At 39.6% G+C, this 15751-nt stretch overlaps 1 protein-coding gene across 1 annotated transcript; it reads left to right on the plus strand.

Annotated features, from left to right (window-relative positions):
- Nucleotides 1-8703: 8703 nt before the first annotated feature.
- Nucleotides 8704-10956, plus strand: utp11 (UTP11 small subunit processome component). Its single transcript, XM_034874968.1, has 8 exons — nucleotides 8704-8943; nucleotides 9114-9175; nucleotides 9279-9381; nucleotides 9500-9619; nucleotides 9858-9951; nucleotides 10035-10165; nucleotides 10505-10615; nucleotides 10706-10956. Exons 1-8 carry the CDS (start codon nucleotides 8884-8886, stop codon nucleotides 10787-10789), a joined length of 765 nt encoding a protein of 254 aa, XP_034730859.1. The 5' UTR covers nucleotides 8704-8883; the 3' UTR covers nucleotides 10790-10956.
- Nucleotides 10957-15751: the final 4795 nt, after the last annotated feature.

Genomic DNA, 15751 nt, shown 5'->3' on the forward strand with positions numbered 1-15751 from the left:
GACCCCGCCCACCCCAATGAACGTTCCCTCCCTCCTGCGAAATAAGACCAGAGAGTAGTCCAGGCAGAGAAGGGTGTGATGGAAGCTCCCTGCAGGGCCCTCTGTTTCTGTGGTGGCCTTTATTTCCAGTCAATTCTAATATAATGATGTGTTATTGGTAAGTAATGATGGAAAGGCAGAGCCTGCTTTTCATAAGGTTTCAGAATAAGGGAGTGTTGAGTGCTTGGTGGGCAATCAACTTAATGAATTTTGAAAATAAATTAGCCTATCAAGAAAGCAATTATTAAAGCATTTACAAGACAGACAATGACAAATTAAAAAGTTTGACATTTTAGTCAAATAAACACACAATTCTGTAGACACACTGCAAGTCATTCCAAACACTCTAAACCTGCTCAGTCTAATATTGGTGTGGTAACCTGTTTTGTTTTAATAATTCTTACATGCTGTAGTTTCACCCGTTAAATCAGTGATGGTGATTAAATAGTTTATGGTTTTATAGCTATTAATCACTCACAACAATGAGTTTTGATCCTACTTTGCTTAGAAACTCTGAATCTTTACCATCAAGTGACCAGTGAATGTCAGTAAAATGTCTAAACGTCAGGGATTCAGGGATTGGCCTTAGATAGGTTGTGTCAATTTTGGGTCGGAGTTAAGTAAAATAAGGATCAGATTAAGTTGAAGGATCAGCACACATTAAGGTCAGGGTTAAATATTTTGTAGAAAGTAAGTCAGTTTTCTATTTATGTGTTTTGTAGGCTATAAATATATTGTAATGGGGAGTTCAAATGCCCTTTAGTCTTTTTCAGACAAGAAACTATAAATACATGTTAGTATTTTAGCATTAAATTGGTCAAATTAAAATATAATATGTATCTCTCTTTATTCTGTATATACTTTGCTCTTAATAGACCTTTGTTGACTGTCCTGCCCTGTCCTCCTTGTACACCCTGACATTACCATACAGGTCAAAGATCAGAAGCGCTTAGATATCGCTTCCCTATTTTACAGGGCTGGTCTTTTCTCTGGTGCTGATGTGTCATTTTTTTCATGACTCAACAAGTGGGAGTGACAATTACCCTGGATGTAGCTGGCTGTTGTTTTGTCATGGAAGGTTTCTTACATCTTATCACTTGAGTCATTAATCAGTGTATGCCATTGGCAGAAGCACCACATGTATATCAGAAAGCATGTTTCTACTAGTTTTATATGAGACAGTTTCTATTCATTCCTTTATTCTAAATCAAACCTCATGTTGAAGATCAACTGAAGCTTCACTAATCAATATTTGTATATTAACAATTATGCATATGTATTATTATGTATATGTATTATTATTAATACATCTCTCTTTGATGGCCCCTCATCTCTATGGAACATTTAATTTTATTTCAACTCATTGTTTTGTTTTTCCGGCAGTTTTTCAGTCTCACAGCTCTCGTAGATCTCATTGCCAGCAGCAGCAAAAAGCTGCGATAAATCCACTGTACACTAGTGGTCAAGCACCAAACTTGGGAAGGTTTGCAACTGGTGATCATAGTGGAGCATTTAGTAATTGAAGAGCCAGCTATTTCCATCGGGAGTTGGCAGAGATCAAATGAAAGCTAAAACAGGAATGACTATTGGTCTTCCATTTTCCAGTTGGCAAGAAACACGACTCCACATAAGCGATAATGTGAGCTCAAATTCTGGATTAAGAGGTTTCTACAGTTTCTCAGACCATGGGCCCTATCTTGCACCCGTCACAGCGCAAAGCCCAACGCAGCGTCTTTGCTAGTTTAAGACTGATGCAGTTGTTAATTTCCTATCCAGTGCCTACATCGTTTAAATAGCAAATGCACCTGCTCCCATCTCTGCGCCCATGGAAGCAGGCATTCTGTATTGATTTCAACTATTTATTCTCCTGTAGATCAACTTTTCTAATTATATCTGAGTTAGCACAAATGTAGGCATAATTTACTCTTCCCTCCTCTTTTGCATCATTTGGAAGCAACCTCCTTAAATGTGCATATGACAATTATTCAGCCCAATGATACATTATTCATAATATTGAATTAATAAGCCACCGGAGTGTAGTATTTCAGATGTGTTTGAGCAAGATTTCTGTTCAAAACTTTGTGCACATTCAAAATATACGGTGTTCTGTGAGATTTGGAGCAGTCATGATAGAGAAAAATAAAGTTATAATAGGCTATCCCAAGAACACAGTCACTATATTTCAGAAAATAATGCACCTGCACCATAGCCTGCTGTGGATTATGTGATTGATCTGCTGATACTGTAGATCTCAGACCTTCTAACAGACTCAGAGCCCCGTTTGAGACTCTGCTCTTTTGATGAGACAAGGTTCAGGGAAGTACCTGTATGCTGCTCTACATCGGAGGTATAAACCTGAAGCTGCACAGACCACAAAAGGCGCACTGCTCATCTCTATTTTTACAGAGAGAATGGACACTAAGAGACGCACAGGTCTGCTTCAGAGCTCCGTGTGTTTGAGTCTGAACAAACTGACTGTAAACGTCACAGCACGGTAACTACAAACTACAAATCATTACTATTGCCCTCCTAAACTTTGTGCTGATGGCATCAAAGTATTTGATCTGGCTTTTATTTCTCCAAAAATTACACCTTTCACCGCTAAATAAGGCAAGTTATGATTTCGGGGGTTTAAATGCTATTGACATATTTGTCAGTCAACTTTTCAAAATACATTTGGGGTTACACTCAAAACATTTGGGGCTGGGCACCCAGATAGCTCAGTGGGTTGAGCGGGTGCCCATGTACAGAGGCTTGCTGCTCGACGCAGCGGGCCCGGGTTTCAATCCAGCCCGTGGCCCCTTTGCTGCATGTCACTCCCCCTCTCTCTATCTCCCCCTTTCACACATCTCTGTCTGCCTATCTAATAAAGGGAGGAAAAAAACGAAAAAATAACCTTAAAAAAAAAACAACAAAATCATTTCGGGCTGAAGCCCCGGCAAAATTGGCTGACGCCGCCTCTGAGTACCACACAACCTTCCAATGGAGACACACCATTATGAGGCAAACCACATAATAAGACAGAACTGTTCATCAGTGACAGACAACTCACTACACAAACAATTTGGAGAATCTACCAGCTAAAATGGAGCAGGAGAGTAACAGCTGGAGGGCCCGAGGGCCCTGCAACCTGCAGGACCAAGTGAGGCAGCTGAGTGATTTGTTGGAGCAGGAGTGGGCCAAAAACTACTGGGAGTATAATATGAGGCTTCAACTCAGCAAAGAACTGGACAAGCTTAGGGAATTGCCGGCTAATCAGAAGAGCCTAAAAGAAATGTTCATTGAACAAGAGGAGACACGCAATGAAGAGGAGACTCTGAAGAGGGTCAGTGACCCAGAGACCATGAACACCATTGGGATCGCTACAGAGGTTGGAAATCATATCAAAAAGAAGCAGAAGAAAGTGGTTCAAAAAGACTACGAGGACCTCAAAGTGGCTCACCAAATCAGCCAAAATACATACTCAGCAGAGGTCCAGGTTAAAATAAGGCTCTTCAGCAAAAACTGGAGCAGCTAAAAGTCAAGGACACTCTGGTTCATCAAATAGTGGGGGAGATCCAGACCCTTTCAGGACTAATTCCATGATTTACCTTGATGTTGATGTGCTGGAAGAGAAGATAAACGAAACACAAACCCTCTGTCATGAAAAAAATCAGTGGTTTGGGGAAGAAGGAGGAGAAGCTGGAGGAGGAGTCATGGGCCCAATCCCAAAGTCCGGACTCACAGACTCACGGACTTTGGTGTGCGTTCTCACAAAATTTGTAAGGGTGTCCAGGTTTGAGTACACACTTACTGAGCCCTTTCCGTGAGTCTGCATCAATGCAGACTTCCCCACAAAAAAATGAGATGACTAAATCAATAGTTCAACATTTTAGAAAATAAGCAGTTTGCTTTCTTGCCAAGAGTAATGAGAAGATTGATACCACGCTCTTGTCCGTATGATAAATGTTGACGGACAGTTAGCTTAGCATAAACCCGGGAAAAAAATAAATAAATAAGAGGCTACCAGCCAGGTTATTCATTGCAGGTTGTATAATCCATTGTTGTCTTGAAGATTTCAGGTTCATACTGACTATACATGATTCTTTTCCTCATACTGTTTGTCTGAATATACTTGTATTCACACTGAAATTCTCCGTCTCTTCAGGCCTCCCTCCTGAAAAAGCCACGTCAGCTCTGATTGGTCAGAGTTTTTGGGTCCTCCGCATCTGCTCACTTGGGGTCTCTGCATCATTATTGCAGCTAGAGAATGACTGTTAGCGGGACTGTAGCAGCATTTTCTACCTATATATTTACTTTTATATTTATTATACAGTAGTGTATAATCTTGACAGCTTATTTAAAGGCACAGTTTCTAAACACGTGCTGTGTGGATTTATCTGTGGATTGAGAATTTTAATACCGTCACAGTATTTATATAAGCCCTATAGCTGCTTTATAATAAAAAAAGACATTCAAATCGAAGTTTTTGACAACATAAAACCTTTAGTTATGCAAATTTAGCACATTGGGCACTCTAAATAAAAAGCGTTAAAACAATATTATGGTCATTTTCTGTTATGTTTTTGGAAATGCAAAAGCAGCTGCAAAGTTTTACACACAAAATATCTCATTAAACACACAGGACCTTTTCAAACAACTGTCCAAACATGTTCCTCTTGTTTTTAATGGTCCTGTGACAACTGAAAGAGTGGCCTGACCCCTATATTCCCCACAACCCCTTAATTATAAATTCTAATTTTGCACTCTGAGGCGTGGTCCTGTCAGGCTGTGTGCAACAAATTAGAGGATAGATGCCTGTCAATTCATCATGGGACAAATGGTCTGATGACTCCCTGTTCCTTTCTTTGTAAAAGGGTTAAGGGGAGCTCATTTTACCATTAACGTCTCTCCTTTTTTCCTTTTGAAAAACAAGTTAAAAGGTTAGCTTAAGGGATATCTAATGAGTAATGACTTCAAAGGCTGAAAGGTTATACTGAAGAGAACATATTAAATGAAAAAACAAAGTGTCAAAATGGAAATCTGCAAACTGTTTTGTTACTAATCAAACCTAACTCTATTTAAAGTATTTTCTATAGTAGGTGAAGAACACAATTCAAGTCAATTAAAAAAAAATACATATACATTATATATGCTTTACCTTTTGAAGCTGCATGTGAACAGTGATAATAAAGTCTCAGGTGACTGTCATAAATTAAATTCAAATTTAATTGTTAACATTAATCTTCCTTTACTGGATGTGTGGTTTTGGAACACAATGAACCCTAATGAGCATCATCACCCTGAGCAACCAACTAAAGAATTCAATTGTTAAATGTCCCAACAAAATGTACTCATGACTTGTAAAAGTATTGTTCTGTTTTCATCACATAAATGATGGCGAGTGGAAATTGTGGCATGATGCACCAAACATCCCAATCAAAGGAAGCATGAATACAGGCAATGCATTTTCAATGTCTGTTGTAGCTTAAGCATAGGAGGATGATAAAGAGGGATAAAATGTGCTGGCTTTCAAAAATAAGCTCAAAACAAACTATCATAAGATCATCAACTGAAAGACCCTTTGGATGATCTTGGTGATATTTCTTTTTACAGAACACATGAAGTATGCTTTGCCTCATCTAAACCTATCCACTTCTCCCCAGTCATGCTACAATATACACATCTCAAGCAGGGAAAACAAGCACCGTATTGGTGCTTAATTGTAAACAATTTGTGTTTTACAAGAGTTTGTGGTTATGGTGAGAATCGCACCCAGGAGTGCACCTACTGTATGTCTGAGATAGAAGTAGACGGGAATATTTAGAGGTTATTTAAAGGTGCTCTGAGCAATGTTGGGTGACATTACTTCTTGTTGACGTTTGAAGTATTTTCAAACAAAACGAGACTAGCTTGCCCTTCCCTCCTCGTCCCGTCCCCTCCTTTCTGCGGTTCTGCAAACTAACTCCCCACCCCCACCTCCAAATCCCTCTTGTCAGTTATTGGCTGGAATGCTGGAACACTGTTTGTGTATAATTCGTGGTGCAGGTGGGCATAGTTTGTTTTTGTTGCCATTTGTAGAACCTGGGCTGTCTACAGAGATAGTGTTCTGGGGACAGGCAGCTTGCGGATAGTCAGGAGATGTTTGCTGTATGTGACATCAAATGTAGTAGCCTAATACACGCGTGACATTGCTTAGAGCGATTTAAATTAAACCATTTGAGAGGTTTAGAAAGCAAATCTCTTTTTGGGCCACAACTAGACACTGCTTGTCTAGGGGTCACAAGCAAAGAAGTTGCGAATCCCTGGTGTAATTTTTTTAAATCCATTGTATTGTTTATTTAGTTTCTTAATGTAATATTTAATCCAAAGAGTAATTACTAAGTGTTTCTGTCTAAAAAGTACAATATTTCCATTTGAAATATAGTGGAGTACAAATATAAAGTAGCAGAAAATGGAAATGATTAAAGTAGTAGTACCTTGAGTCCATTGTACTTAAAATAAGTTCCTCCACGACCATCAATTAATTACTTAACATTCAACTTTTGAATCTGTCTAATGTTGTTTTGTTGCCATGGATTAATTTTAAGAGTTGCAACTTAATAATCACAAAGAAAGGAACTTCTGGCTCATGCATTTTTCAACTGGGCTGGCCTGGCGCCTTGCTGCAGATGAGGACCAACATGGTCAGGGGAGACATACCAAACCCCTGAGCTCAGCCCAAGTGCAGCAGTCTTACAATATGTCAGCAGTGTTATTTTTACAGGGTCATATTAGAAAACCAAATGGATCTGCATCTGCCCCACAAGGGCATTCCTTCATTGCTGACCCTGAACAAACCCACAGCCTCTTGTCCTCCTGCTCTTGCATCAGCTTGTTAAGGCCCCTGATTTCCAAAGTAGTATTTACCCCTGTCGAGGCTCACCATGCATTTCACTTGTAATGATAAATACTACTGCAACAAGCCAAGTAAGTCAGAATGCAGACATTCTGCACGTAAATCTCAGCTGCCGTCTGAGTTTGCCTAGTTAAACACGTTGAGTTGGTGAGTGGACCAGTCAGGCCTTAGACTGAGATCTTCACAGAAAACGGGGGCATTAGCCATCCGACTGATAAACAAACCTGTGACATAATGTGAAAACACTGATCCCATTCATAGGTCTAATCACCCCTAAAACATTCTGCATGCTGGACAAATCTCACACATATAAAACAAATTCCTTGCGGTTGGTGAGGGGATAGTGAGCTGGGGGAATGGTTGTTTAGTGGAATCTCTCTATCTGTCCCAAAGGCTTCTTTTCACATCCACAAAGAATTGGGAGTCTGGGTGAGATTAGAGGACTGGTGCCATTGCGGCTTTGTCTTTGTCTACCCATTACCCAAAATATCATGTCAGGAAGTGGATAGTATTTTCCCCCAGAGTACAGCGATGACCCCCTCATCCTCCAAGTTCCTGCAGCCCTTTTTTCCTCTCAAAATGTGTGAGAATGTTAAGGAATAGTACAGAGTTTTTATGTAATGTCTGTTAGTCAATTGGTCTGGCCATAAATCAAAGCAGGGGTCTGGAACCCCAATGGAAACATCCAATAAATGTCCATGTTGGAAAAACATAAACTTGTTACCAATTAGTGTTAACTGTATGCTCTGGCAAACACAGGCCCTCATTATAATGACCAAAATGATTTAGTCTATGAACAGCGCGGCCAAACATAGTCAGTAGTCAGCAGCACTGTGATGACCCTCACTTGTTCGAAGTGGATCCTGCGCCAGGCCTGGCTTGTGTACAACTTCTAAATTGCAGATACCAATTACATTTGTCTACTTGAAAGAATATAATTAATCACATTTCCCGTCGCCAGTGAACACCAATGCAACATTTGTGGTCTTGAATATTTCAGGGCTTTGAACTCATACTACATGAGGTTATTAGATGAGAAACAGTATTGGAAATTGGAGGATTAAGTTGTTAAAATGTGGTTGAATTTCCATCCATTTATTCTTTTTAAAATTATTAATTTACATAATGGTTGTATAAGTATTCTGAGTCTTAAAGTGAACGTTGCATCCAAGTTACAACAACATAAAAAACATATCCAAGTTTAGGCACAAGAAAAGGTCCTACATTAAAACCTTACTTAAATTTGTATACAAGAAGTATACCAATTTTTACTACCAGGACTTTAAAAGCTGAGGAGTAGTTAAATCCATAGCAATGTCTGTAATTTTTAACAAACTGACCATCTGTTCTGTTTTTACAATCTTCTCATTGACTCAGTCAATGAAGTGACAAAAAAGTGCAGCTTCCCCTCGTGAAATCTGTAGTGTGAGTAAAAAGTACCATCAAACGGAAACAGTCAAATAAAGAAAAAAAACTCTAATACTTGGGTTAATATACTGTATTAATTTCCACCGCTGCATAATACTTCTACTATGAATCCATTATGTGCAGCTCATGCAGCAGCCATGTGCAGGAGGGGGCTACTACGTCACACTTTTTTTATGTGTACAACAGCACCACCTTCTGTTTGTAACACGTAGCATGACATTCACAGCATTTTATTAAATAGATAAAATAATAAATGTTCCCGGTTTTTTTCAAATGATAAATAAGAATTACAGGATATTTAAATATGAGTTAATTGTCCCAATCTTTTTTTTTTACTGTGATGTTTTTAATGTCAGTTGAGTGGCGAATCTGCGGTAGGGAAATGAAAACGCTCTGCACTAGCCCGGAACCCACATGTTTAGCTAACAGGAAAGCACTAGTTAGACCCGAAGCAGCAGTGAGGTTTCTCTAAAAAGTCCTACGTAAACCTGCTTTGAGGAAACTAGTTGATATTATTACGCCCGAGGAGATTTTTCAGAATGTCTTCGTTCAGGAAAGCGTTAAAATCGCGACAGAGAAACCACCATGAAAGATCTCAGGTGAGCATTTCAGTGTTTTTCTGGCTAGCTTGTAAGCTAGCTAACTTGCTGCTATGTTATGAATTACCCCTGTATAGTGACGCGTTTGAGATGTCCACATATTCTCAATCTAGATAAATAATGATACTGAGCGTGTTGAACTTGTCTAAACTGTAATTTTGTTCGACCAGCCTGGTTTCAGGAAACATTTGGGATTGCTGGAGAAGAAGAAAGACTACAAACTTCGTGCAGAGTGAGTTGAACTAAGTTTAGGAGACATGTTCCATGTTTCCAAGCTTTGGACATGGTGAAAGAAAAAGTCTTATAATTGCTTGGTTACTTTGTTTCTTTTATAGTGATTACCACAAGAAAAAAAACACTCTTGCTGCTCTACGAAAGAAAGCTCTGGATAAGAACCCAGATGAGTTTTACTACAACATGATCAACTCTCAGCTGCAGGTGAGATATGTGTTATCATCAGTACGAGAACATGAGTAACCCTTTATAAATCCTCTCATCTGATCTCTGTGGCTGTTCAATTTATTGAGTATGTGTTTATTTCGTGGCATGTTGACAGGATGGAGTTCACGTGGCGAAAAAAAACAATGAGGAGGTGGAGGTGACAGAGGAGCAGAAGAAAGTCATGAGGACGCAGGATATCAAATATGTAGAGATGAAAAGGGTTGCAGAGTCTAAGGTATTTATGTTACATATTATGTAATAGACCATACACGGAGCACCCCTTGTGCCTGACCGATTTAATTCAACATCATTTGACTTCTTTTAAATTTAGGAAAAAAGAGCATGACAAAAATGGACTTTATTATACACTCTGTTTGTGCCATTCCCTAACCTCCTGCTATAAAATGAATCCTCCCACATAGGGCTTCTTTTGTTGCACCCTGTAAATCTTTGTGTTCATCATTTGCTTTCAGAAAATTGAGAGGCTGAAAGGAGAGCTCCATCTTCTGGAGGCAGACAGCAAACAAAAAAACAAGCATACATTCTTTGTGGATTCCAAGACCGAAGGTAAATATGAATGTCTTTGTGCTTTATTAGTTGACCATGGGGGGGGATTTGTTTTAATGGAAGTTTTACTGTGTCTCTCATAGTGCAGTCATTTGAGCTGGCAAACCACCTCAACACAGCTCCTGAGCTGGTGGGCAGAGTGTTCAACAGGCCAACTCTGAAAACCTTGGAGACAAAGAGCATCCAGGGAGCTGTAGAGCCTCGCATGATGAAGGTCTGTGTTTATAATGCGTGGGGATCAGCCGCATTTGCAGTGTGACACAACACAACTGTCCACAACACCATCTAGTCCAAATGGGGGGAAAAGTGTTTCAATCACATTGTGGTGACATAATACTATACTGCCTTGCACTATATTTATATTTAAATCTTAAATCTCAGACTATACTGATATTGCAGTATTCCTTCCCTCTCTTCAATTGTTATTGTACTTTAAGAACAAAGATTAACCAAAGTCACATTCCTTGTTTGTTTACGCAAACCTGGCCAACAAAGCTGATTCTGATAAACGTAATTTTAATTTCAACCCTATTTGTCTACGCTGTAACTGTAGAAGTTGGCCAAGCAGAGGAATCACCAGTATAAGATCCTTTCCCAGAGGATTGACCGAGAAAAGAAGATGTTTGTAATAAGCCAGAAAATTCAGACCCGCAAGGACCTACAGGTGAGATGTGCTTATTCACGACAAACTGTTTAGTTTACTTTGCAAATGACTGTCAAATCAACAATTATTTTTATTTTTTTCGCGCACCAGGATAAGAACAAAAAAGTGAAGGTACAAAAGGAGACACCCAATGCTGCAGCTATCTACAAATTTGAGGCCAAGAGGAAGCGCTGAGAGGGGAGTAACCATCCTACTGAGAAGAAATCACCTTTGCCAATCTGAAATAATGGACTTCTGAATCAAACTATACGCAGACATGGGATTTTACCCATGAATGTTGTTTTGTACATATTTATCTACGACTTTTAGTTTCTTTCAAAAATAAATATCAGAAGAACATAACACATTTTTGTATCTATTTTTTTTTTTTTACTTGCATATTACTGTGGTTGACCTTAAGAGTTAATTGATGTTGAAGTTTTTTTTTTAATGGGACTTAAGAAATAGTAAGAGACAATGATTATTAAAAGGGGCCTCAAGCTGAATTTAAACTGAGGATGCCGTACATGCTCCGGGCAACTGAGCCAGTGCAATTGTGGCAGAAGAGATTGCATTTTGGTATTCTACCAGTAGGTGGCATTGGTGTTCTTTATCACGCTATTTGGATGGGTGGGGGGGCAAGAGCTGTTGGTTACTGAAGACGCCGAAACATGCATAGAGAGAAGACTAAGCTGGAAGTCACTGTAGGACCCAACATCAAAACTTTAGAGTTTAATTGTGGTTGTGATGTGTTCTGTCTTTGTGTGTGTCACTAACAGCTATCTAGTATGTTGTGAACTGAGGAGCTGAACCCCTCATTCACATTTCAGACCTGTCGTAATAGGCCGTGATGTTTCCTTTCAAAGGCTAAAAATGTGCTAAGAAATGCGGGAAGGGTTCTTTTTCTGACAGAATATGAAGGACACAACTTTGGCGGCCCTCAGTAGTCCACATTTCATTGCAAGCGAGTCAGCTGCATTCAGGTTGTCCTCGATAACTCATAAGTCAGAAAGTATCAGATGTCCGTGTCATATTCATCTGGTATTTGCAATCATTTGGTCATTAGTCACTGGTAAAAGATGTAAACCAATGAAAAGGCCGCTCAAAGGTGTAAATCGGGGGTCTTCAACGTCTTTTATGCCAGGTGACTCCTTAGGTGAAAGAGACAGCGAGTAGGGACCCCTACCGCATCAATCCTTTACGATTGAGTTGCAAATTAAACTGGGAAAAATGGATGAAAATAAATTATTTATGCATCATGTTTTAATGTTAAACATGTGACTCCATAAGCTTCACTGTATGGCTACCATAGTTACCTATGGTAAGCTTATCTTCAATGTGTAAATATTTGGTAATAATATGTAATAGACCAATTTATCGTTGCTGTTAAAATGTTGCATTCTTATTAGTGATATTTTCAGACTTAGTTCTCTTCTTTTTACATAATTTGGCATCCCTTCTGCACTAACTCTGGGTCCCAGGCCCCCTGTTGAAGATCTCTGGTGTAAATAATTTGTTTTGAGTTCTTGAAAAAAGAATCTGTTATATATTCAAACAAACAATTACAAACAATACACTGAGCCAATGGAACACGTCCCAGAGCCAAAAAAAACAGAGAGGAGGGAGGGAGAAAAAACAACACATGCAGAAACAGACACACATAGACAGGCACAAGACAAGGGACCAAACACATGTAATCTCTGGTGTACATAACGAAAAACAGTGGTGAACTCCACTACTTGTAAGCAGCCATAATGTAACTGAACTATTGAAGGGATTCAACCTGACGTCACCCTGCAGCTGCTTATCATGTAACTGGCAATCAGACTTGTCAGTCCATTTTGAGGCGGTGTGAGGGTCCTGTACACTAAACAGTGAGTCTTCACTTCCGCAAAAAAAGTTTTACACTGAGGGTAAAAAAACAAAACACAAGTACTTAACTGCCCAGGAGTTTGAGTAACAGGCAGCTGACTTTTGCTGAAGAAGCTTTTAACTCTGATAACACTAACACCTCTTTCCACATGTCACAGCAGGGTAGACAGCTGCAGCTAATACAATTAAGTATTATTTAAGTGTCAGTTAGCAGGCATTGATAATAATACTGTTGCCAATGCTTGCTCATTAGCTCACTTTAATCAAAACTACCCATTATTCATTTTATTAGCTGCAGCTGTGAAATACCTCTGTTAAAATTCTCCCTTGAGAGACAAATGGAACCATTGTTACAGCTACACCCGTTTCTACAGTTTATTCTCATTCAGTGAGTCATCTTGATGTTATCCTTCCATAGATTTGTCCCAGGTCATCAGGTATCTATATCTATATTTATTAACAAAATCAGTGCCACTGTTCCTCGGCCTTTTTACAGCAGACATTTTGACTCGTTATGGTAGAACTAGCAATGGTGTTTCTGATAACATTCAAGATGTCTCTGTTCCGTTCAGATGTTCTAGTAATGGCAGTGTGACAGCGAGCCAGCATGCACAATACCAGGACCCTAAAATTGAAGCGGCTAAATGAAATTCATCCATCACTAATTTAATTAATTACACCTGTGCTTTTCCTACTGTGACATGTCAAATGTCTTTTGAGATAAAGGCCTATGAGACTGTCATTTCCCATGTCTTCTTCACACATCTCTGCTCTCACGAGGCCATCCAGTTAGTACAGGCACATCGTCTTTAGCTAATTAGACTTCTCAAGAAAATGTGTGCTGATCAGTTTGCCTGAGTGCCATGGTGGAGCAGGGATTAGCTCAGATACCTAATTGAAAAATAAATCCCATGTTTGCTAATGTGGCAAACTCTTCTGTTGATCCTCCTGCCTTCAGTCAATGCCAAGTCCCTGTTCTGACAATTGAAGTTGGTTGAGTCAAGTACTTTATGTACTGCAGCACCATATTTCAGGTGAGGTAAGCACACTCAAATTTCCTTCACAAAATGTAACCTATTCTAGTTCCTCAGTTCTGTCTCTCTTCATTAACCTCTACAGTATGTGGCCATGTATGTGCATGTAGTGAGTACTACTAACAAACTGTATATGTGGTTTTTCTGGCCTATAGTGTGTGAAATAGCCTGTAGACCGGGTGCCCAGTAGCAGATCACAGTGACCCAGCTTTGATTGATCACTGTGGTGGCAGCAGCTTCATAAACAGGGCTCATCCATCAGTCTCTCCTGGGAGCCACTGGAGGGGAAGAGGGGAGAGAGGGAGCCCGGCAGAAATGTCACCAGGCGCAGTAAGAAGTGGAGGGCTGGAGGAGAGAGACCAGAACCCTTGGCCCAAACACTGCTGACCAGAGCAAAGGTGAGCCAACAACTCAGGATGGGCCAAAACTGGGAAAGAGTGATGGTGGGTGTCCACCTGGACTGATTGCTTTCATTTAAAGCAGTACAGAGTTAACTACAGTTTCCTAATTGCAGTTGAAATGTTGATGAGACTGTTTTTTTAGATAAGTATATGTAAGGCTATACATGAAGTAAACCTATAGGGGCTGCACAATTAATTGCAACTTAAATGAAATCGCTCTATTGACTAGTGCAATATCCAAATCAAAGGAGAGGAAAAACATTTGTCATTCTAAATTAAGTATTGTGGAGCCCCAGAGACGTACCAGACAAATGCATCTTACAGAAAGAAAAAAAAAAATCCCAGTGAAAATTATACTATAATATTTTTCTTTTTTTCTTTTAATATTTTTCAATGAAAATGAGTTATACAAAAATGATTATTCTCTCCGATATTGTGAATCATATTGCAATCGATATTTTCCATGTATTGTCCAACCCTAAAACATATGCAGTATTTGCGTATTAATTTTACTGAGCACCACACAAGCATGCACAAGGCCCAGCAAGGTCCTTCAGAGGCATTTCAGTGTTGACCATTCATGTCAGAATTGAGTTGTACCCAGTAAAAGAGTGATTGACTTCCTTGGCCAAATCTCCTTCCCTCCTTCCTTATGCCTTCCTCCCACCCTCCCTGCCCTCTACTACTGCGTCAAACCGCAGAGAGAGCGTGTGTGGATCGGGACCTTCAGGCACAGTGTCTATAAGCTGAGGGGGCGGGGGGCATTGAGGAGAGCCCAGGGGTCAAAACACTGTGTGCGCAGTTCCGGGACCCTAATCTGACTGTGCAACAACAGCACAGACAAGCCACTGTTCCACCTCAAACTCTTCTTTCATTCCCTCCCGGCAACGGGACTCAGTGGGACTCGGGATGCAGTGGCAGGGCTCAGGGGTGGGCAGTGGGCGACCTTCTGATTTTAAAGATATAGACGGGTATTTCTCTATTGTCAAAGGCCTCATAATTCATTTGACGACTTGCCCAGGCAACCCTGTCCCCCACAACCCCATCTCTAAAGTAATGACCCTAATGGACTTTGCTAACGGATAGTCATTTTTGGAATGGGGAGAGTTAGAAGGGGAGTGCTATGTGGTCACACAGCTGCAGGGTATGACATTGACCCCAATATATAGTAACTGTTTGAGAGTAAAAGTGTAGCCTGGTTAAGAAGGGGTAACACACAATGGATCTTTGTTCTACAAGTTTGGTTATCACACATATTATGGGGAGAAAAAACCTACTCCTTAATAAAGGGAACATCTTGTGATCTGTTTCTTTGATGCCAATAGCTATTTAACACTGTACTATATTTTACATTTGAGATAAACTTGCCTTGTTCCAGGCTTTGTAAATGTAAATCTTGAAATGCAAGTGTTGCAGTTTTCTAATTAACACAGATATTCTTTTAATTTGCATGGGGGAATTTATCAATTTTATTTAATTTACTCAAATTATAAAAATATATTTTCTCAATTAGCCTACCACAAGTATTTTTGCCTACTCAGATTTGTTTTTATTAGCCCAGATTCTATCCCTGAGATTTCAGACGCCATTCCAATACAGTCGAGGTGAACAAAATTTCTTTTGTGCTGCTTGCAGTATTGAAAAATATCATTACAAAGTGTTTACAGAGAAAATGTGCAAGCAACTCTAGATACATCACTCTACAAACATTTTTCAAAACTAATTTCTACAAATGAAATATACCTATAAAAAATGTTGACAGTATGTTCTGTGCATCATCCAGAGTGACAGGGACACTGTTTCTGGAAAGTGGTGTAGTACCTGTTTTACACTGTACAAACAATGCCTCG

This window comes from Etheostoma cragini, chromosome 6 (assembly GCF_013103735.1).
Source record: "Etheostoma cragini isolate CJK2018 chromosome 6, CSU_Ecrag_1.0, whole genome shotgun sequence".
Classification (NCBI taxonomy): Eukaryota; Metazoa; Chordata; class Actinopteri; order Perciformes; family Percidae; genus Etheostoma; species Etheostoma cragini.

Bases quoted from the DNA above. Each gene is read 5' to 3' on its own strand.
- utp11 (XM_034874968.1), top strand. From the start codon at position 8,884: ATGTCTTCGTTCAGGAAAGCGTTAAAATCGCGACAGAGAAACCACCAT. The intron at 8,944-9,113 runs GTGAGCATTTCA...TTGTTCGACCAG, and splicing joins ACCACCATGAAAGATCTCAG to CCTGGTTTCAGGAAACATTT. The intron at 9,952-10,034 runs GTAAATATGAAT...TGTCTCTCATAG, and splicing joins TGTGGATTCCAAGACCGAAG to TGCAGTCATTTGAGCTGGCA.